The following is a 24,676-nucleotide window of genomic DNA, read 5'->3' as shown; positions in this document are numbered from 1 at the left end:
GATGATTCTAAATGCTCTTTTTAAAATGTTAATGATTGCTATGTCTATGTGCACTCCCTGTATCACCACCCCCTGGTGGAGACAGGCTGCTGAACAAGATCCCCATGACTTGGGTGAGCCTGGTGTCTGTCCTTTGGATGTCAAATGCCAAGAAGGCATTGGCATGATGAGGGACTCTGTGAATGGTGCAGCCCCACCCACCAAAGGAGGTAGAGTCATTGGTAGAGGGGCTGAAGGTTGCGCAACCACCCTTGGAGCACCTTGAGAGGAGCCCTCAGATGTGGCATTGTGTCACCCTCCCCCATCTCAGTGTGTAATTTTGGATCTTTGCTCTAGTCATTGTGCCTTCATTTCAGCACAGAATCATGTTGCAAAGACAAAGTACACCTCCCCCTTTAAGCAGTGCAGATTTCCCTTAAATAGTATTACTGTTGGCTGAATTCCCACCCCCAGTGCTGCTCATTTGCTAATAATCACTGAATATGGTTGCCACCTCAGCCATTAAATGAGGCACAAAGTTGTCATCAGGTGGAAAACACAAACACCCACTCAGTGTCCAAGAAAGGAAGTAGAAAATCACCTTGAATTAGGTCTGCTTCATTTATGAGGCTTAAGCAAACTGTTGAACCAGTTGTACTCTACTGTAATTTAAAGCAAAAACAGAGTCCAAAGTGGTGATACCTTTAGTGAGGGTAGTGTGGTTCTCCTCCTATAAGCATGCATGAGGCTTACAGCCCCACTCCATCAAACTGCTCTTTTCTTTTGTAATTTTTAAACTTCTGTGTTGGTTGTTTTTTTTTTCAGCTGATCCCAAACAATCCATTATGGGGAGGCACTTCTTTGGTTCAGGCTTAGTTCAAATTAAAGTGACAAAGACAATTGGCTTAGGTTTAATGCCATTTCTTTCACTTTGCTGTCCCCCAAGCAATCACCACCTGTTAATATTGTTATAGCTTTGAATAAGATGCCTTTTGTGTGCTATGTTGTTTATTTCTGTATTTAATACACATTTGCAGTTCGTGATGAAGACTCTGTGAAACATTATAAAATCAGGCTGCTGGATGAAGGTGGATTTTTTATCACAAGAAGAGCAACATTCCAAAATTTGGAAGATCTTGTCAACCACTATATGATAAGTCAAGATGGTTTGTGCACGAGACTTACCGCTCCATGTCAGAAGGTGATGTAATGTAATAACCCAGGGCTGAGTTCCCAATGTCTGATCCTCTCTTCAATTTCCGGAACATCATCCATCTTTGTCCCTACCTCAGCTGATATGCTGCTGAAACCTTCATTTAATGCCCTTGTTACGTACAAACTTGACTAGTCCAATGCTTTCCTGGCTGACCTGCCACCGTTGACCATCCATAAACTTGAGCTCATTCACTCTGCTGTCTGTATCCTAATTCACACTAAGTCTTATTCACCCATCGCCCAGCTCACTGATCTATACATTGGCTCCTAGCTGGCAATGCTTTAATTTTACAATTCTCATGCTTGTTTTCAGTCCCCTCGTGGACTTGTCCTCCTGATCTTTGTAATCTCCTCCAGTACTACAGCTTTCCAAAAACCCACCTTCCCCCAATTCCAACCTCTTGTGCATCCCCGATTTTAATCACCGCGCCATTGGTGGCCATACCTTCAGCTGCCTTCCTCTCTTTCCTCCTTTAAGATGCTCCTTAAATCCCACCTCTGTGATGAAGTTTTTGGTCACCTGCTCTAACATTTCTTTATGTGGCTCGATGTCAAATTTTGTTTAATAATCATTCTGGTGAAGTACCTTTGGATAGTTTAAGACATTTAAAGTGTTGTATACATGTAAGCTGTCATTGTTACACTCATAGTTATTGACTCACTACTAGTGGCTATAATTATTCTCTATTTACCTTATGAAACCACCTCATTATTCTGAACGCATTTATCATATTTCCTCTTAATCTTCTCTGTGTTAATGAAAAGAAGCCCAGTTTCTGTTGCCTGTCCTTATGACCGCACCCTGTCCCCAGCCTTCTCTGGTATTATCTGAAATCTTTTCCACACCCTCTTCATGACTATGACATGCTTCATATAGGATGCCCAAAACCAGGCACACTATTTTAGCTGTGAGCTAAGCAGTTTCAAGTTGATTATTTTTGACTTGTATGTCAGCGACAGTACTAAAATGCTTCAAGGAAATGTAAATAATTACTTACTTTGAAAGCTCCTTTTTACACTGCAGTCAATGAATAATGCAGAATTAAGTAGAATCAATAGGCCAATTGGCTTAGCTAGTCAATACCAGTTTTTGTACTCCATGTGAATCTTCTCCCATTCTAATTACTACTTCTGTTTTGCCCCCAAATCATTCTATTCTGTTCCCCCTCCTGTACATCAAGTTTTTACTTAAATGCTCTGATGCCACCTGCTGTGGCTCAGTGGTTAGTACTCTTGCCTCTGAGCCAAGAGTTCATTGAGTCAAGTTCTGCACCAGAGGTTTGAGCACAGTTCAATACTGATGGAGTGTTGGAAGTGTCATCTTCAGAAACTAATATTGAATGAGGGGTGGGGACTCCTCAAAATTGACATAAGCAAAATAACAATAACAAGGAAAGTAATGGTGCTAAAGAGCGACAAAAGCCAGGACTTTCAAGGAAGTTGGTGAGAACATTGCAAACGACCTAATTATAATCTTGTAAAATTCTCTCAATTCGGGAGTCATTCTCTTAGATTGGAAAATTGTGCACGCCACAGTACTCCAGGTGTGGTCTACCCAGGGCTTTTGTATAGCTGAAGCATGATTTCAGCCCCTATAACCTTGTCCTCCAGAGGTAAAGGCCAGCATTCCACTAGCCTTTTTGATTAATTAAGAATGGTGAAGGGAACCAGGGCATTATAAACCTGTTAGCATTGCATCTGTTTTTGGGAAATTATGAGAGTTTAAAATTAAAGATAGCGATTGAAGTAGTAGAGAGGGGAATGTCTATGGATGCTATTTATATGGACTTTTAGAAGGCCTTCATGATGTCCTTCATAAAAGACAATTAGCAAAAGTTGAAGTTCATGGAATTAAAGGCAAATTATTGACCTGGCTGGGAGATTGGCTGAGCAGAAGGAGACTCTAAGTAGGAATGATGGGCAGGTACTCATTGGCAGGATGTGACTTGTGGTGCCCCACAAGGGTCTGTGTTGGGTCTTCAATTATTCACTGTATTCATTAACTACTTAGATAATGGATTGAAAACCACACATCCAAATTTGCCAATGGCATAAAAGTAGGTAGCATTTTAAGCAGTGAAGAGGAAAGCATAAAATTACAAAAAGATGTTACTAGATTAAGTGAATAGTCAAAACTGTGCCAAAAGAATTTCAATGTAAGTAAATGGTCAGGCCTAAAAAGGACAGTGTCACATGAGCTGGGACATGTCAATGAATTTTTATTAAAAATTTTATTCAATTTATAAACGCTTCATAAAACCTCATCCCGCCCGTAGATGAGGTTCCATGAAGAATGCAAAGCCTGCTGAACTGAAAACCTAAATGACCACCTGGTGACATCGGGACTCCCCCTGACATCACTGCGCATCATTTTACACCTGGGTGAGTGGGCCCTGCCCCTGCTTGCCAAGCCAAGGATTCAGGCCTATGAACAGATTCAGAAAATAATCAGAAAGGCTAGTGGAATGCTGGCCTTTACCTCTGGAAGACTAGATTATAGAGGGCAGAAATCATGCTTCAGCTATACAAAGACCTGGTTGGACCACACCTGAATTATTGGGAGCAGTTCTGAGCACCACGCTTTAGGAAGGAGCTTAGCCTCGGAAGAGCTGCAACATAGATTGCTATCTAGAATGATATCTAGGAATTGATAACCTAGAATGATATCTGTGTGGGAAGATTGCCCAATCTAAGGTTGTAATCCCTAGAAATTAAAAGCTTTAGGGGTGACTGGATTGAAGTTTTCACAATATTAGGGAGAAAAGCTAGGAAAGATTAGAATAAACTATTTCTTTTGGTTGGGGAGTTCTCTGTTGCCTTTTCTATGGCAATTACTCAACCAATCAGAGTCCACTTGCCATCCAATTTTCTCCTGTAGTATAAATTGTTGTGATTGTTTGAAATTTGGCATTCTTGCATTTTTCCTGATAAGTACAAGACAAAAAGTTTCAGCAACATGTCTCTCTTTTCAGCAATATTCAAGTTCTGTACTACCAAGCGACTGTATGTGAATATGGAGTTAAGTCAAAATCAGCCAAAATCTCTTAGAATGTTGGACCCAATTCAAGGGGCCAACTCCTGTTCCTAGCTTCCTATGCTTCCTTGTGAAAGTAAATTCTACAATCTCCACTTTGTGGAAAGAATTTTTTTCCTAAATTCTTCATTTAATCTGTTACTGGCTATCTGATATTTACATCCCTTTGTATTGGGCTGACCCACAAGTGAAAACAATTTCTCTGCATCCAGCCTGTCGAACCCTTTCATAATTTTAAAGATCTACGTCAGGTCTGCTCTTAGTATTAACTATTCCATGGAAAAGAGCCCCAACCTGTTCAATCTAAAGTATCCTTTTAATTCTGGTAACATCCTGTTAGTTTTGGGCTATGATGTCAGCCTTGGCTCACCTCTGCTTCAGAGCATTTTGGGTTCAAGAATCTACTCCAGAGACTTGATCATATAATCCAGGCTGACACTTAAATTCAGTACTGAGGGAGGGGATGCTGCACTATTAGTGGTGCTCTCTTTTGGATGAGATGTTCAACAGGGTGCATGTTACCTTTCAGGTGGATGCATAAAATCCCACGACGCCATTCAAAAAAGAACAAGAGGTTCTCCTGGCACCCTGGCCAGTATTTATCCCTCAACCAGGGTCATTTAAAAAAAGCAAACTAGATTACTTGGTCATGTACCACACTGCTGTTTATGAGAGCATGCTGTGTATAAATGGACAATTACATTTCTCAACATTAAGCAGTGACTACATATTGAAAGTATTTCAATGCTTGCCAAGCACTTTGGGGCATTGTGAGTTTATGGATAGTGCTATATAAATGCAAGTCCTTCCTGTTTCTCCTTTTAATGTGGTGTTTAGGCAGTAGATGTGAGTTCTATTACCTTGTTGTGGGTCACACTAATTTCAGTAGTAACAGAGCACAGGTATGCATGCTTGAACCCATCAGCAAAGTATTTTATCTGATTAACATGTTGCTTTTCCCAGAGTATTAGAAATGAAATTTACTATGTTTGAGAAATCCAATACACAGCCTAAACCCTTATAAAATGTTGCTTTGCTCTGAGGTTTCTTTGTAACAAAGTAAAGGCTAATGTTTCTGATGGATTTCATGATATGAATCTTCATTTAATTTTATCCACGATCTAATGGATTCTATTTTTTGGCTCTTTACACAACACTGAAACTTATAAAATGTTTGGCTTTCTGATTTAAATCATCAGCTGGAAACACCAGTAACTGTTGGATTATCCTACAACACTGTGGATCAATGGGAAATTCCTCGTAATTCTCTGAAACTGATAAAGAAATTAGGTGCTGGAACATTTGGAGAAGTATGGCAAGGAGTTTGGAATGACAGAACTCAAGTTGCAATAAAAACACTAAAAACTGGTATGTTCGCTTGTTCGATCTTTGGAGATGCAATACTTAAGATAAACAATTAAAGTAGGAAACTATTATTACTGCTTTTAAATAACGTGGTGAAATGAATGTTTGTGAGATGGAAAATGTGTCATGAGTGATGTTACGTTTGGACGATAGATGAAAAATTGTGATGATTCTGAAAACTTGGATAGATGAGCAGATGGAATGAGCTATGTTGTTCAGTTCAGAAAAATGAAAAAAAAATGCATTTTGGAAACATGAATGGAGAAAGGAAATACATGGTAAGATTTTAAACTGAGTAGTGAAGCAGAAGGTCCTTGATGTGTAGATGTGGAGGTTGGGTCACTTAAAATGGTTATATCAGTTAGGAAAAGCAAACCCACTCCTTGGTTTTGTGTCCAGAAACATTGGCCGGGATTTTCCAGCATCACTCCAGGCGGGACTGGAAAATGCGGCAAGCCAGCCAAAAGTCCATTGACTTCAGCGGCAGTGGTAAATCCCGTGGGACTGGCAGATTTCACCGATAGACTTCAACTTTGGTCTTGCTACACAGCAGGAGTGGAGCAGCAGTGAAGAATAACACTTTTTGCCATATTCCCGCCTGAAGCTTGTCCACCATCATCTCCCAGCAGGCCTCAATATGGCCGTCCAGTGTTCCCACCAGAAATGGGTGCAAGCCTCATTAGCCCAAACAAATCCAATTCTCCTGACATAGTTAAGACCCCAGTACCATTTTTGTTTGGGAATGCATGACATCCCTGTTGTGCAGGACCTGTTTACTCCCACAGAATACAGCCACTATTTTATCCTTTTAAAACACTTTAAATCCTTTAAAAGGATTGCTGAAGGTTGCACTGGGACACTGAAAAAGAAATACTTATATCAGCGAGGATTTTTTTTGGCAGCAAGTTGAGCATCATTGTTCTTTCTGTGCCTCACTAATGATTTCCCAAAGGCTACCTTTCTTCTCTGACACTGCTCTCTTCCCCTTACCTCAATTGGATTAGCCCTCATATTAATTGACTTCTGCGAGCTTGACTCTGAGAACAAGCTGCTGGATTCCCCCTACCTGAACAATGATAAGTGCCCCGCTTCTCCTGTTAGCTCACTGCTTTTATGCAAATGAACGTGAATTCTACGATTTTAGTCATCTCATAAAAGGATGGGGTCACCTTCCGATAATAAGGGTTCTTCTCATTGGAAGGATTTTGTAATTGAATTGTGAATGTGTTGTGTTTGGAACAAAATGAACTCTCACCGGTTTCAAAATTAGAGACTACAGGCTGCAAGCATTGACAATACTTGCTAAAGTCAGATGGGTCAGTTTAGGGATTATTGTTACTTGGGAATTTTCCGTGCCTGCTAGCATCGGGCATTGTAGTGGGCATGAGCAGACTCTATGGCAAGAAGGCCAAAAATTGGTTTCATGATGTTGTGAAACCAGTTTGCAATTGCCTGCTGCACCTAGCAATGATGTCGCATATTGGGAACTTTATTGTAATACATCTGCATATCATTATAAGCCCAGCTCGCTGGAATCATCCCCCACGTCAAATTTACCGCCCATGTTGGCGGGAAAACACTCCAGTGCAGAACATATCTTGACAACTGTGACATGCAGAAGTTGGGACTTAGTAAGGGCCTAGTTCACATCATAGATATCCGAGGAACAGGAGGTGCTGGAGCACCGACAGCAACAGGACCCTGGAGGAATGTCCATCACATCTAGGTGGATTTTCATGGACATGGCTCTGCCGCGAAGCAGCTCACGGAAGGTGGAAGGTCACCTTTGAGGGTCTGCTTCAGGACATCAGTGTCTTGGCCATGGTCTGCAACAGATGGTCATCGAGGGGGTAGAGAGGGAGGTGTAGGTTTGACTAGGAGAGGAAGGTGTACTGGGAGGTGGGGGGTGGGAGAGGAAGGTCCAGGTTTGACTGGGAGAGAAAGGTGTGTCAGCAGGGGTGAGGTTTGGAGGTGGGGGGAACAAAAGGATTGGGGGTTGAGGTTGGGAGTGGGGGACGAAGATGTCAGGAGGGGTGAGATTGGGAGGAGGGCAAAAAGGCGTTGTTAGGGTGAGGTTGGGAGGGGGCGGGAGTAGGGTGGAGGAGAGTGTAATGGGAGAATATGACAACTGGAGAGGTAGGTGTAAGGGCGGAGGAAGGTGTAAGGGAGTTCGGAGGGGGAAAGACTTTGGATGGAGGGAAGAGTCCGTGGGGGAGGGAGGAGTCCAGGGGGCAGGCAGAAGTAAGCGGGGGAAATTGAAAGTTGCCCACCAGTGAAATGGCATGTTTCCAGGGAATGCCTGATTAATGAGGAGTGAGTGAGATGGTATGATGTGAAAAGCTGCCATCGTGGCCAGCGAGTAAAATGTTCTTTTCCTGCCCGCTTAGTGCAAATCTGGGACGATCCCGCCTTTAGTCTGTTTCAAACTAATGCAGTGACGATCTCTTAGCTTAATTATCTGAAACAACACTGAGCAGCAAAGTCTGAGATATTAAGCAATTCCTTGCCTTACCCTAAATGACCAACTCACAGCCATGCGCTCAGGACAATTCAGCTGATCTGAGCGCAGCATAATGTTTCTGGAGAGGATGTACACTTGTGGGAAGGTGTTGTCAGTTCAGTTGACAGATTTGCTGGTGAATCTCTTTGTGGAGTATGTCGGAACAACCAAACATTTTTGGCTTCAGAACTAACTAAAAATAGAATCTATGGTGTTTCAAATGAGATATTCCAAGCCGTGTAGGCCTTGGCCTGGAATGGCCTGCTAAAAATTCTAGGGGAAAAATTTTCCCCCCGGCGGGGGGGATGTGTCGGAGCAGGCATGGGAACAAACAATCAATCACCTTGTCCCTGTCCTTTTTCTCAGATGAACAATTAATTGTCTTGTCTCCACCCCTTTGGTCAGCTGATTTACTTGTTTCATTGGGCAGGATTTTCCAGCCCTCCCACAGTGGGCATTGTCATGGATGGGGCAGGAAAACTTGGAGAGCGTTTTTCCCGTCCGTGATGTTGCCGCCACTGGTGGGACTGGAAAATCCCACCCATTATCTTTCTTTTTGAGTATTTCTAACTGTGAAAACTGACTTCTAGGGAAGAATTTTGCCATCGGCGAGCAGGGGCGGGGCCCACTCGCCAACATGCAAAATGATGTGGGATGACATCGGGCGGAACTCCCCACTTCACCCTGCGTCATTTCTATTTTCAGGTCGGCGGGGGTGCAGCCGAGTTAGCTGTGTGCCCGCCGACCAATTGGGGACACGCCACCATTTTATGTGGGTGGACCAATTAAGGCCCGTCCAGCATGAGATCCGTCAGGAAGCGCTACGCGCTCCCTGTGTGGGCGGGGGGGGGGGATTCCCTCAACAGGGAGTGCGCTCTTTTGCGCATGCCCGCAAAAGAGCGTACTGATCTCCCTGAGGCTAAATGCTGCCTCATTGAGGTCGGCTCTAAATTAAAAATTGTAATGCTAATGATAGAAAATTTCCTTGACATGTCCCCTCGTGTCACTGTCACATGAGTTGGGACATGTCCATAGCTTTTTTTGAAACCGTTATCAAAAATTTAAATACCCTCATGAAGCCTCATCATGCCCATGGATGAGGCTTCATGCTTTTCCTGAAGCCCGCCAGGGCTCCCGGCCCGCCCGCCAACCTTAAGGTTGGACGGGCAGGACCATTAATGATTTTAATTAGTTTCTCAATGGCCTCAATAGGCCGCTGACAGGTCGGCGGGCACACAGCTGACTCGGCTGCACCCCCGCCGACCTGAAAATAGAAATGACGCGGAGTGACGTTGGGAGTTCTGCCTGATGTCATCCCGCGTCATTTTACGTGTCGGCAAGTGGGCCCCGCCCATGCTCGCTAACGGCAAAATTCTTCCCTAGCAGTCAGTTTTCACAGTTAGAAATATTCAGAAAGAGAGATAATGGATGGGATTTTCCTGGCCCACCAGTGGTGGCAACATCATGGATGAGAAAAACGCTCTCCAAGTTTTTCTGCCCCATCCATGACAATGCCCACTGTGGCAGGGCTGGAAAATCCTGCCCAATGAAACAACAAGTAAATCAGCTGACCAAAGGGGTGGAGACAAGACAATTAATTGTTCATCTGAGAAAAAGGACAGGGACAAGGTGATTGATTGTTTGTTCCGCTGTCCTTGATGAAAGAAAAGTGATTGGGCTAAGTAAGTAGAATTTCCCTTGAGGTTTCTCTGTAAGTTTCCTTGCAGTTTGTGAATGGAGCCACTAACCAATTTGTATCTGACCTTTTACCATGAGGGTGTGCAGAAAACATTTGAGAATGGATGAGAGAATTCAGCCCTGGATAAGTTGGAGAAGTTGGAGTTGTTCTCCTGAGAAAGTTTGAGAGGAAATTTGATAGAAGTGTTCAAAATTATGAGGGTCTAGATGGGATAGATAGAGAGAAACTGTTCCAGTTGACAGCAGGGTTGAGGACCAGATTTAAATTGATTGGCTAAAGGTGCCCTGAGGAAAGAATTTTTAAGCTGTGGTTATGATCTGGAACGCACTTCCTGAGAGTGTGGCAGAGGCAATCATGGCTTTCAAAAGGCAATTGGATACGCACTTGAAGTGAAAAATGTTGTAGAGCTATGAGGAAAGGGTGGAGGAGTGGATCTTAGCTAAATTGCTTTCTCAGAGACCCAGAATGAACTGTATGGGCTCAGTGGCTTCCTCTGTGCCGTAACCATTCTATGATTCAATCATTTCTCAATTTGCCTTTAATGTATTAGAGAGGGACATAAGTGAAAGCACATGCAAAAGGCATGATATCCAGTTCAGGTCATGAGGGGTTGTAAAGTTACATTCCTGAGTTATACTATTGTATACTTAAGCAGCATGAGTACTCCCTCACGACTGCATGTTGTATCAGTCTAGGTTATGGACTCAAGATCTGGAGTGTGACTTGAACCCAGAACCTTTTGACTCAAAGATGAGCATGCTACCACTGAACCAAACTGACACTGAATACTAGAAAATTTTGGGCCACACCAAGATAATTCTATTGACCCCTTACATATGATTTATAGCTACCCTGTTAGCTTTAATCATGGATATCAATGGATAAGGGCGCATAATTGCATATGTTTCCTATGTCCATTTTTAGGTACGATGGCCAAAGAAGACTTCCTTAGGGAGGCACAAATAATGAAGAGGCTGAGACATTCGAAGCTTATTCAGCTGTATGCTGTCTGCACTATAGAAGAACCAATTTACATTATTACTGAATTGATGAAAAATGGGAGCTTGCTCGACTACTTACACAGTAAGTATAGTAACTTTCAACAATCGGCTGGGCTTTAGCTCATAGCATGAGACTTACATAAAATGCAAGTGTACAGCAATAATTTATCAAGAGGATAAGGACTGTGCCATTAATTCCTTGGCAGCTGAAGATATGGGCACCAAAGATGGAGCAATTAAAATCAGGGATCTTCAAGAGGCCAGAATTAATTAAATGACTGCAGATATCTTGGTGGGTTGTCGGGCTGAAGGAAATTACAGAGAAAGGGAGGTGTGAGCCCTTAGGGAGAGTTGAAAAGAAGGATGAGAATTTTAAAATCAAGGCATTAAACAAGGGTGACACATGAACAGGACTTAGTGCACGTAAGGACAGGGGTACCCGAGTTTTGGATTACCTTAACTTTACAGAGGGCAGAATGTGGGAGGCAGGCCAGCAGTGTGTTGGAATAGTCAAGTCTTAAAGGTTACAAAGGCATGGATGAGAGTTTCAGTAGCAGATGAGCTGAGGCAGAGGCAAAGTTGACTGATGCTACAGAGGTGGAAGTACAGGTCGCATATCCTTTATCCTTAAATCTGAAAACTGAAGACTTGTGCTCCAGAACTTGCCGCGCCCCTAGCCAAACTGTTCCAGTACAGCTACAACACTGGCAACTAGCCAGCTATGTGGAAAATTGCCCAGGCATGTCCTGTACACAAAAAGCAGGACAAATCAGGCCATGGCTGCGGTATTAAATACTTTGGATCCGTCTTTACCAAGGAGGTAGATGCTACCCAGGCCGTGGTGACAGATGAGGAAACTCTGTCACTAAGAAGAGTTCAAAATCAATAAGGAGAAAGTTGTTGAATAGAGTGTTGGTACTTAAAGTTGAAAGGCACTGGGATCAAACGAGATGCATCCAAGGATGTTGAAGGAAGTAAGAATAGAAATTGCAGGGGCACTGGCCATAATTTTTCAGTCTTCCCTAGACTCAGGGGAGGTGCCAGAGGGCTGGAGAATTGCAAACATTTTCCCACTGTTCAGGAAAAATTGTAAGGGTAAGCCCAGCAATTACAGACCAGCCAGTTTAACTTCAGTGGTTAACTTCAATTCTAGAAGTAATTATCCGGGATAGAATTAGTAGTCACGTGGAAAAATATGGGTTAATAAGGAAGAGCCAGCATGGATTTCTAAAGGCGAAATGGCATTGAACTAACTTGTTGGAGCTTTTTGAAGAGGTAACAGAAAAGATCGATGAGGGTACTGCTGTTGATGTGGGATACATGGATTTTCAAAAGGCATTTGATACAGTGCCACACAACAGACTTGTGAGAAAAGTTATTGCTCATGGAGTAAAAGGAACAGTGGCAACATGGAAATTGGCTGAAAAATAGGAAGCAGAGAGTAATGGCCAATGGATACTTTTCAGGCTGGAGGAATGTTTATAGTAGAGTTCCCCAGGGTTTGGTATTGGGACTCTTACTTTTCCTGATATATATATATATTAATGATTTAGATCTTGGTGTGCAGGGGACAATTTCAAAGTTTGCGAATGATATGAAGCTTGGGAGTGTTCTAAACTGTGAGGAGGACAGTGCAGAACTTCAAAAAGACATAGACACATTGGTGGAGTGGACAGATAGATGGCAGATGAAGTTCTATGAGGAGAAATGTGAGGTGATGCATTTTGATAGGAAGAACATGGACAGGCAATATAAAATAAGGGGTGAAATTTTGAAGGGGGTGCAGGAGCAGAAAGACTTGGGTGTATATGTGCATTGATCATTGAAGATGGCAGGACAGGTGGAGAGAGCTGTTAATAAGCATATAGTATCCTTGGCTTTATTAATAAGGGCATAGAGTATAAGAGCAAGGAGGTTATGCTGAGCCTACATAAGACACTTGTTAGATCTCAGTTGGAGTATTGTGTACAGTTCTGGACGCCACATTATAGGAAAGATGTCAACACATTGGAGAGAGTGCAGAAGAGGTTTACAAAAACGGTTCCAGGGACGTGAAGATAGATTGGAGAGTTTGAGACTGTTCTCCTTGAAGAGCAGAAGGCTAAGAGGAGATTTGATAGAGATGTTCAAAATCATGAGGGGGCTGGACAGAGTAGATAGGGAGGAGCTGTTCCCGATCATAAAAGGATCAATAATGAGAGGGCACAGATTTAAAGTGATTTGCAAAAGAAGCAGATGTGACGTGAGAAAAAAATTAGTGGCTCGAGTCTGGAATGCACTACCTGAAGTTTGGTGGAGGCAAGTTCAATTGGGGCATTCAAGAGAGCAATAGATGATTGTTTCTATTCAAATAATGTGCATGGTTACAGGGAAAAGGCAGGTCAATGGCACTAGGTCAGAATGCTCATTTGGAAAGCCGGTGCAGACACAAAGGGCCAAACAGCCTCCTTCTGTGCTGTTAAAGCTCTGTGAATTGAGCAAGGCCAATTACCGCCCCATCAGTCTACTCTCGATCATCAGTAAAGTGATAGAAGGGGTTATCAACAGTGCTATCAAGCAGCACTTGCTTAGCAATAACCTACTCACTGATGCCCGGTTTGGGTTCCGCCAGGGCCACTCAGCTCCTGACCTCGTTACAACCTTTGTTCAAACATGGGCAAAAGATCTGAACTCCCAAGGTGAGGTGAGAGTGACTGCCCTTGGCATCAAGGCAGCATTTGACCGAGTCTGGCAACAAGGAGCCCTAGCAAAACTGGAGTCAATGGGAATCAGGGGAAAGCCCTCCACTGGTTGGAGTCATAACTAGCAAAAAGGAAGATGGTTGTGGTTGTTGGAGGTCAGTCATCCCAGCTTCAGGACATCACTGCAGGAATTCTTCAGGGTTGTGTCCTTGGTCCAGCCATCTTCAGCTGCTTCATCGATGACCTTCCTTCCATCATAAGGTCAGAAGTGGGGATGTTCACTGATGATTGCACAATGTTCAGTACCATTCATGACTCCTCGGAAACTGCAGCAGTTCCTGTCCAAATGCAGCAAGACCTGGACAATACCCAGGCTTGGGCTGACAAATGGCAAGTAACATTCGCTCCACACAAGTGCCAGGCAATGACCATCTCCAACACGAGAGAATCTAACTATCGCCCCTTGATATTCAATGGCATTACCATCACTGAATCCCCCACTATCACCATCCTGGGGTTTACCATTGACCAGAAACTGAACTGGACTAGCCATATAAATACTGTGTCTACAAGAGCAGGTCAGAGGCTCAGAATCCTGTGATGAGTAACTCATCTCCTGACTCCCCAAAGCCTGTCCACCATCTACAAGGCACAAGCCAAGAGTGTGATGGAATACTTCACATTTCTCTGGATGAGTGCAACTCCCACAATGCTCAAAAAACCTGACACCGCCCAGGACAAAGCAGCCCGCTTGATTAATACCACATTCACTCCCTTCACCACTGATGCACAGTAGCAGCCGTGTGTACCGTCTACAAGATGCACTGCAGGAATTCACCAAAGCTCCTTAGACAGCACCTTCCAAACCCACGACCACTACTTTTCTAGAAAGACAAGGACAGCAGATAGATGGGAACACCACCACCTGGAAGTTCTCCTCCAAGTCGCCCACCATCCTAACTTGAAACTAAATCACCATTCCTTCACTGTCACAGGGTCAAAATCCTGGACCTCCCTCATTAACAGCACTGTGGGTGTACCCACAGCACTGTGGGTGTACCCACACCACATGAATTGTAGCAGTTTAAGAAGGCAGCTCAGCACCACCTTCTCTAGGACATCGAGGAACAGGCAATAAATGCACTTGCATTTCCCCCAACTTATTCTACTGCATTCATTGCTCCCAATGCGGTCTCCTCTACATTAGAGAGACCAAACGTAAACTGGGCGACTGCTTTGTAGAACACCTGCGGTCTGTCCGCAAGAATGACCCAAACCTCCCTGTCGCTTGCCATTTTAACACTCCACCCTGCTCTCTTGCCCACATGTCTGTCCTTGGCTTGCTGCATCGTTCCAGTGAAGCCCAACGCAAACTGGAGGAACAGCACCTCATCTTCCTACTAGGCACTTTACAGCCTTCCGGACTGAATATTGATTCAACAACTTTAGATCCTGAACTCCCTCCTCCATCCCCACCCCCTTTCTGTTTCTTCCCCCTTCCTTTTGTTTTTTCCAATAATTTATATAGATTTTTCTTTTCCCACCTATTTCCATTATTTTTAAATCTTTTATGCCCTGCTAGCCTTTCCACCTTACCCCCACTACAGCTGTACCTTGAGTGCCCTACCATCCATTCTTAATTAGCACATTCATTTAAATAATATCACCACCTTCAACGCCTCTGTGTTCTTTTGTTCTTTTGTCTGTGACATCTGCTCCTATCACTGCTTGCTTGTCCCTACAACCACACCACCCACACCACGCCCCCAACTTCTCTCTCTATCTCTCCCCCCACCCCCCCCAACCTTAAACCAGCTTATATTTCACCCCTTTCTTAAGATTCACTCAGTTCTGTTGAAGGGTCATGAGGACTCGAAACGTCAACTCTTCTCTTCTCTGCTGATGCTGCCAGACCTGCTGAGTTTTTCCAGGTAATTCTGTTTTTGTTTTTGATTTCCAGCATCCACAGTTTTTTGTTTTTAACAGGCAATAAATGTTGGCTGAGCCAACGAAGCCCACATCCTGTGAATGAATAAAATAAAAACTGTCCAGCATTGTTTGCTGCCTTGTTGTTTACTTGACTATTACTTTCCTGTGAAATCCTGACCAAATCTGAATTTAAATATATCATTTTTGTTTTGTTCAGAAGAAACTTTTACAAAAATGAACTCCTGACTACAGCTGAATAATGACAATTACTTGTGGAATTTAATAAAGTACAGCAACATATATTATTGTAGAGCCTTTAATGTAATAAAATGTCCCACAAAATTTGACCCCTAGCCACAGAAGGTGAAATTAAGTCAGATTACCACAAACTCTGTCAAAGAGCTAGGTTTTGTGGAGCGTCTTAAAGGAGGAAACTGAGGTAGAGAGATCAAGATGTGTGGAGAGAAAATTCCAGAGCTTGGGGCCTATGCAACTGCAGTTGTGGCTCTCAATGGTAAAGTAATTAAAATTGAGAATGCTCAAGAGGCAAGAATTAGAGGAATGCCAATGTCTCAAAGGGTTATGAGGCTGGGGGACATTACAGAAATAGTGATGGACATAGCCGTGGAGGAATTGGAAAGCAAGAATGAGAATTTTAAAATCAATATTTTTCTTGACTGGGGACCACTGTAGGTCAGTGAGCACAGTGGTGATAGGTAAACAGACTTGGTGCGTGTTATGACAAGGACAGAAAAGTTTTGGATGACCTCAAGTTTACGAAGAGTGGAATGTGAGGACCAGGCAGGAGTGTGTTGAAATAATCAACTCTAGAGGTAACAAAAGCATGAATCAGTGTTTCAGCAGCAGATGAGCAAAGATGAGGCAAATTCAGGCGATCTTATATAGGAGGAAATAAATGGTCTTAGTGATGGTGTGAATATGTGGTAGAAAACTCACCTTGGTCAAAAATGATACCAAGGTTGTGAACAGACTGGTTTAATCTCAGACTGTTGTCAAGGAGAGGGATGGAGTGGGTAGATTGGGTGGCGAGTTTGTAGTGGAGAATGGAAACAACTGCTTCAGTCTTCCCAAAAAATAATTGCAGGAAGTTTCTGCTAACCCAGGGCTGGATGTTGGATAAGCAGCCTGATAACTTAGCAACAGTGGAAGAACTGAGAGAGGTTGTGGCAAGGTAGAACTGCGTGTCATCAGCGTACATGTGAAACTAATGCTGTAATTGTGTACTAATTGTATAGATTTCTACATGAATTTATGAAATGTTTATTACAATTACCTTCTGTAAATAGATATTGCCAAAGGGCAGATTGTAGATGGAAAAAGAGGGGGTCAAGGATAGATCCTTGGTGGACACCAGAAATAATGGCGCAGGAGCAGGAAGAGAAGAAACTGCAAGTGATGCTGTGGCTCTGATTAGATAGATAAGAATGGAACCATGTGAGAGCTGTCCCACCCAATTAGATGACAGTGGAAAGGTGTTGGAGGAGGATATATGGCGTGGTCAACCCCATCAAAGGCTGTAGACAGGTTGAGAAGGTCAAGGAGGAAGTTTACCTTTGTCACATCAGACAAAACCATTTAACATATGAACTCCCTGATTCATTATTCAATATTATTCCAGCTTGGTATATTTATATGGTAGCAGTTGAGTGGAAGCCGTTCACCTCCCAAAGCAATCCATGGCAAATCTCTTATTCAAAAGTCTGTTGATCTGTCACATGTACAGCTGAGGTCTTTGCTCTATAAATGTTGAGAACTTTTACATGTTAAAACAGTCATGCTTAAATTTGATCATTATATCAAATATTAAATACAATCTTAACTAAATGTTTAGCCTGCCATGATATCCAAAATGGTAATCCTACTTCCAAGTGTCATGTTTAGATAAATGCTCTTTACTTCTGGTGATTTCGAATGAATAAAAATCGCTTCACTATTTATTTACTGATTACCTGGGGTGATGATGAGGCGGATTCTTTGCAGGCGAAGATCATGGGATCTCTGTGGCAGTTGATGCCATCGTTGGTGACTGAAGAGGCCAATTTTTATGTTGCCGGCTCCTGACCTGATGGGATTAAGGATCTCTTGGTTTGGAGGGGCTCTGATATAAGCAGACTTCTTCCATTGTCTGTGCCTTTCTTCAGCAGTCTTGTGTTTTTTTGATTCAAACTTGTAGGTTGATTTCCTGGTTGTCATGTGCCAGTTGTCTGTTTCGACAGTCTCTTGCTCCCACACCTATTGGTTAGTGTCAGCCAAAGAGAGAGTTGTCTTTCCAGCTGGTCTTTTAAACATTTGCATGGTGCACCTCGGCCTTGGGTATCTAGGATAACAGCAAACTGATTCTGATTCTGTACAATTGATTCTGTAGATTTTAGTTTTATGGCATTACACATTCAATGTCACCCATGTTGTAAACATATATGTATAGGTTTCTAGAATAATTTATTAAATTTTTGTTAACACCATTGTTGGGCATGATTACAAATGCTGTGTTATTGCGCAAGATTGTATTTTTTTGATATATCAATTTTAAAAATGTGCGTATGTGGGCAGAAAAACTAATATGGACTTGCCATGTGAGTTGGTTAATTCAAATTATGGGAAGTATTTTGCATTTCAAAACCAAATAGCTCATGCTTATTCTTCGTCCTGTGTTTATGCCAAATGTCCTGAGCTTATCGGCACCATTCTGCAACAATCCAAGTGGCAGTGGTGATCAAAATGGTTTAAATTCAGCAAGTTGGCAATAATGACTGACTTTACAATGAACCTTCAACTGTTTCAGCTAGGTATTCAACAGAGCAACACAATTATGGCACAGGATAAGTCACTAGGACTTCTATGCCATAAAACGGAGTTATTACGTGCAAAAGATTCTGGACACTAAATGCAAATTTCTTCATTCTTTTTGAGTTTAGCAAAATAAATAATCTGAATTCTGAAGCTGTGGGTTCATTTTCATTTTAAATAAATCTTACATTTAAGTTTAATACTATCATTACTGCTCCAGGTAATGAGGCCTAAACTGAATTTCCTTTAGTTATATTCGATCAGATTATAAGTTTGAGGATGATAAGAATAACTTCTAAAATTTAATTTTTCCAAAATGTATTATTTTCAACAGAAAGCCAGGGGATGACTTTGACCATAAATGACCTGCTGGAAATGTCTGCACAGGTGGCATCAGGCATGGCATATCTGGAAGTTCAGAATTATATCCATCGGGATTTAGCTGCCAGGAATGTACTGGTTGGAGAGAACAACATCTGTAAAATAGCTGATTTTGGACTTGCTCGAGTTTTTATAGTAAGACTAATAATTGTTTTCCATTGGCACAATTGTTTTCTTAAAGAATTAAAGGGACATAACCTGTTGTGCATTTATGTCAACTAAGTACTCCTTAAATAAAAATATTGGGATGTTTCTCAGCCTAGGTGCCAAAAGAGTTGTGATTAAGGTGAGATGTTTTGTTCTCTTAATTTCCTGGCAATTTCCTTGTTTTCTAACTTTATTTTGGCACTTCACTTTACCACAATGGGGTCGGTTAGCTCAGTTGGCTCAAGTATGGTGCAGAATGATGCCAGCAGTGTGGGTTCGAACCCTGTACCAGCTGTGGTAGTTCAGGGAGGCCTGCCTCTTTGTCTTGCCCCATGCTTGCGGAGTGGTGCCCCTCAAGCTATATAACCAATTGTCTCTCTCTAATGGAGAGAGATGCCTTTCATCCTTTGTAGACTATGGCTAAATACCTATTCCTTTACCATAATGGCTGTGATACAGATAAATAAAGACTTGAAGCAGATTGAAAGCATCCTTCATTGTGGGTTTTGCAATGTCTCTCTGGACTAAAAGCAATGCTTTAAGGGATTGGAACAATTTAGTCTTTATTTTCTTGAGCTTTCATGTCCCACTTCATCAAGAAGCTACATGTCCCTACACTAAGTGAAGTTGAAGAAAGCAGATGGAAGGAATGATCTGCGAACTTGTTCTTTAAGAGCTAGTATCTCTGAGATTGGGTGTTATTGGCTGTTGGTCTTAAACCTGTGACTGCAATGATATCAATATGTTGTTTTAATGAACCGACCAGTTGAGCTACTTCCTGCTGTTCTCAAACTCCTGTGACTGATGTAACTTAGTTTTAAATAGCCACCTGTGAAATCATGGAATGTGAGTATATTGCAAATCACTTCATAAATACAAAAAGCAATTGCTGGTTTTCTGGAGGTGTGGTATCTGCCTAATGCAAAGTATAGGAATAAAGGAGACCTGTTTAAAAATAAAACTTAGAAAGGTACCACTTGCAAGGTGTTTGTGCATTGTAGTGTAATTAGACTTGTGTTCATATTTATGGCTCTGCTTGTTTTAAAAGTGCTTTCAATTTTAATGTATGCCTATTATTTTTCTAAAGTAATTTTGACTATGTCATTTAAACTACCTTTAATTGTAACTCTTTTAACACTGTTAGACAGATGATGAAAATGTTTATGAAGCTAGGGAGGGAACAAGATTTCCTGTAAAATGGACTGCACCAGAAGCCATCCATTCAAATAAGTTCAGTATCAAATCTGATGTTTGGTCCTTTGGAATCCTGCTGTATGAAATAATCACTTTCGGAAAGATGCCTTATCCAGGTTAGTTTATTACATCTGGGCACATTTAGAATCACTTATTTACCAATGTTTCAATTTTCTACTTAAGCTGTGGAAAAGCAGGACAAAAGAAAATCAAAACAGTTCACGTGGATGCTTATCATTATAGTTCGAGCAAATGATGAATTTTATCAAAAATGCAAAATGTTGCTGATACACAATTCAAGTGGCAGGTAACTTTGTGAGCTGGTCCAATTGATAAGTTAGTGATCCATCAGACTGAATTATTAAGAGTGCTTTTGAAGAGTGCTTTTTTGTAACATGAATGTGAAAGAATTAAAATGTAACTTGTTAGAATTTTTCGTATTTTTTAATACTATTTTTGCACAAAATAGTAAACATTGGCTTTCTTTTCTTTAGGGATGACAAATTACCAAGTTATCCAAGAATTGGGGAAAGGATACAGAATGCCATGCCCTTCAGAATGCCCTCCAGCATTGTATGAAATCATGTTAGATTGCTGGAAGGACAAAGATTTTGAGCGGCCAACATTTGAAACACTGCAGTGGAAGCTGGAGGACTTCTTTGAGACTGATCTTTCAGCCTATACAGATGCTAATGTTTTTGTTAGCTAATGTACATAAGAAATGTTAATAATTTACTACCTGCTACATCGCATCTTGATACTTGTTATAACTTATCCCAGCAGTTAAGTTATATACATATACATTCAACTATTAATCAATTTGAGGCTAGCATGTACATATGTACATACTAAGCCCAAATTAATTTATTGCTGAATGCATATGTATTATTTACCCCAGGAGTACAGCCATAAACCACGCATAAGCACAAAGGCTGTAATGACTTCCATGTAACTGATCTTAATCTATACATTATTTTATATGATGTACACAGATCATATATGTCTGGTGTGGCATCAGTGGAAGTGGGTTATCTAGATAAAGGGGCAATTACTATTCAAAACCATTCAATGCTTCAATGCTAGGGAGGAAATCATCAATTTGATTTCTATCTGGAAAGGTTATGTACAGATGTTGGATGAGAACAGGACTGGGCTTGGTTGTGATGCTTTTCGAGTTCAAATAGCTTGATATTACTGATTGTTTATGTGCAAGACAATGACCAATTGGATGAGCAACCAGAAAGTGACCCTTGGCCATGGAGCTGTACTTTTATGTGAGGCAGTGCCTTCAGAAAAGATAGACAAGGAATAATAAATATATTGACTATCAGTTGTCTTATTACTGGGGGTGAAACATGCCTGCAACATTCCATTCTGACACCAGTGTCTAAGTTAGAAGAATATAGAGGAAAATTGGGTGGGATACATAATCCATTATTGCCTAATTTGTACCCCTACCGAAATTGAACTTTACCTCTATTGTCTTCAGAATATATTGGAAACAAAGTAACTTGTGCATACTATGGTGTTATTACATAATGCACATGATATATAGCATATATCACCAGTTGTGCCTAGCTGTATTCAATTGGTAGTTAAAAGCAAAATGCTGCAGATGCTGGAAACCTGAAACAAAAACAGAACATGCTGGAAAAACTCAGCAGGTTTAACAGCATCTGTGGAGAGAAAGACAGAGTTAACGTTTCGAGTCCGTATACAGCTCTGAAGAACAGTCATACTGACTCGAAGCATTAACTCTCTGGTTTTCTCTCCACAGATTCTGTTAGATCTGCTAAGTTTTTCCATCGTTTTCTGTTCAAATAGTAGTTGTCAGTTTTTGTTCTTTTCTCTCCTCACTGTCCCCCTGAGATTCACACATTATTTCTGTAAATATTCTAACTAGATAAATGATTGCCACAAGAACAGAAAATGATGTCACACCCTTTGGCATATATTTCTCACTCATTAACCTGTTTTTAGTAATTTGGTAAAAGTATGTGTTTCTTTCAATAAACACAAATATAGAACTATACCCATAGGACCAAAGCACTGGAGCACATTCTCAGCAACCTACTTCATGATCGAAATCAAATCTCACTACATTACATTCCATATAGTCTTAATGACACTTTCACTATTTTATATATATATATATATGATTTTACATTCTATGCTGAAACAGAATTCAATTTATTTTTATTGTGCTATTAGGAATTGAGATGTATATAAAGCTAAATATAATTGATGAAAATTAAGCTGCAACTAATTATATGCTTTGTAAATTTTGATGAAGAAAATTCTTGAACCATTCCAATTTTGTATGCTTTTGTACTGAAGGTGGTGCATTAAAATGTGGAGATATTACAATCCACACTGATCCCAATTCATTAAGTTTAGTTTGGGACTCCTAAATCTGTGACTAACCTAGGAAATGTTTGGTAACTTTGTATGACACAGTATAGCTGAATGTGAGTATTCAACTTCTTCTACATTATCTACTGTTTTCACAGTGGTTTGTTGCCCACAAGACTTTATTGTTTGGAGGCTGGTTTTAGCATTTAGAACCAAAGAGCACTATTACCAACCTTACAGCGAATGTACTGTAGAAATTCTTGCTGAATTTTAAATTGAACTTTGCTGACAAAATAACAACATCTGAATGATGCATGCTGTTATTAATGCGCAAAATTGGCTAGCAACTTGTGAAGGGGAAGAGATATGTTGTGAATAAGGACTTGCCACTAGTTGCTGGACAATTTGCCCATGCTCCACCACTGATTTTGTGAAGATGCACCCACTTTTAGCCTCCCCATACATTAATATCAATTAAACTTGGCACAGAAAGTTAAGTCTAGTAATTAACAGGATAAGCACCCTTTTAATGATGTGATAATTGCTAATGACTGCTGATCAACCAGTCTTTTTTCAGGAAAAGAGCAATTATAAGTATAAAGTTTCATTCCTTTAAATTGTGAATTGTTGTTGGAGATTTTTTAAGTCACATTTTAAATGTTTATACTTTTCCTTACTTTTCCTTTGTTTGGCCTCTCTTGCAAAATATTCCTGCTTCCCCTCTCTTCCTGCTCCTTTTCTGCCTGATTTAACATTGAATTCACCCACTCTAATTCACCCTCCATCTCTCTCTCTCCTCTTTATTTATTTCTCAATTCCTTAATTTTATTGGCTGAGGAGATACACTGTTGTCCAATGGTTCACCAAGCTCCTGGAAGCCTAGTTGGTTTTGCACCATTAGAACATGAGAAATAGGAGCAGGAGTGGGTCATAAAGCTCCTTGAGCCTTCTCTGCTATTCAGTAAGATCATGACTGATCTGATCTTGGCCTGAACTCCACTTCCTGCCTATTCCTCATAACCGTTGACTCCCCTATAGTTCAAGAATCCGTTTATTTCAGCCTTCAATATAATCAATGATGCAGCCTCTACCGCTCTCTGGGATACAGAATTTCAAAGGTTAGCAACCTTCTGAGTGTGTAAATTCTTCCTCATCTTGATCTTCAAAGGGAAAGCTTTGAAACCATGCCCTCAATTCTACATTCCCCCTCTAGGAGAAAAATCCTCTCAGCATCTGCCCTATCAAGCCACCCTCAGAATCTTATGTTTCAATAAGATCACCTTTCATTCTTCTAAACTCCAATGAGTCTTCAAACTCTTTCTTCATAAGACAACCCCTTCATCCCAGGAATCAACCTAGTGAACCTTCTCTGAACTGCCTCCAATGGAGGCATTTCCCTCCTTAAATAAAAGACTGAAATCTAGGCAGTAATTTAAGTGTGGTCTCATGAATTCCACATGCAATTGTAGTAAGACTTCTCTACTTTTATACTCCATCCATCTCACAATAAAGGCCAACATTCCATCTGCCTTCCTAATTACTTGCTGTATCTCCATGTTAAAATTTTAGGTTTCTTGTAGGAGGACATCCAGATCTCTTTATACCACAGCATTTTCCCTCATTACACCAGATCAACCAAATTTTTTACTACTTACTTAACCTATCTATATCCCTTTGCTGACTCTTTGTGTCCTCGTCACAATTTGTTTTCCCACTCATCTTTGTATTGTTCGCAAATTTGGCTACAATACACTCGGCCCCTTCATCCTGGTTATTAATATAGATTGCAACAATTGAGGCCTATGATCTGAACCGATCCCTGTGGCACCACACTAGTTCTAGTTGCCAACCTGAAAATGACCCATTTATCTTGATTGTCTATTTTCTATCAGCTTGCTACTAATCTATCCAGGCAAATATTTCACCTCAAGCACCATGAGTTCTTAGCATATGCAGTAACCTTTTATGTGGCATATTATTAATTGCCTTTTGGAAATCCAAATACATTAGATCTACAGATTCCCCTTTATCCATCCTACTCAGCACTGTAATCAGCTCTCACTTCCAGCAACTTTATGAGCAAATATTTTTAAACATGAAATATGCAATTGTAAGTTTAACTGTTGGGACACACCTTGAGATAATCTATTCTAGCAAGAACTGGCCCAAGGTTTATATAAGCGCCTTTGTTGAATAGCAGTTGCTAGGTTACCTGATGACAAATAAAGGAATGTGATTTTAAATGTTTTGTTTTGTAACAAAAATAAGTTACACTTACCACATCATCAATTTTACCTTTTGGTTAATTCATATCTTCAACTATTTCTGACAGCTTCATCTTTCAATATTCATGTAACATTTCATAAAAAAAGCTAAATCAGCCACTGGATC

General features: G+C 41.1%; 1 protein-coding gene across 1 annotated transcript in view; it reads left to right on the top strand.

The window, feature by feature from the left end:
• Positions 1-22,084, top strand: part of frk (fyn-related Src family tyrosine kinase) — a 99,038-nt gene extending 76,954 nt beyond the window's left edge. The window contains exons 3-8 of the mRNA XM_041188031.1: positions 1,017-1,180; positions 5,428-5,596; positions 10,717-10,875; positions 18,546-18,727; positions 19,884-20,049; positions 20,428-22,084. Of these exons, the coding sequence (XP_041043965.1) occupies positions 1,017-1,180; positions 5,428-5,596; positions 10,717-10,875; positions 18,546-18,727; positions 19,884-20,049; positions 20,428-20,642 (1,055 nt within the window). The 3' untranslated portion in view covers positions 20,643-22,084. The remainder of the gene's footprint in view (positions 1-1,016; positions 1,181-5,427; positions 5,597-10,716; positions 10,876-18,545; positions 18,728-19,883; positions 20,050-20,427) is intronic.
• The last annotated feature ends 2,592 nt before the right edge of the window (positions 22,085-24,676 follow it).

This window comes from Carcharodon carcharias, chromosome 5, assembly GCF_017639515.1.
Source record: "Carcharodon carcharias isolate sCarCar2 chromosome 5, sCarCar2.pri, whole genome shotgun sequence".
Taxonomy (NCBI): Eukaryota; Metazoa; Chordata; class Chondrichthyes; order Lamniformes; family Lamnidae; genus Carcharodon; species Carcharodon carcharias.
The sequence above is the reverse complement of the archived record's forward strand: the minus strand, read 5'-3'. Positions and strand labels throughout refer to the sequence as shown.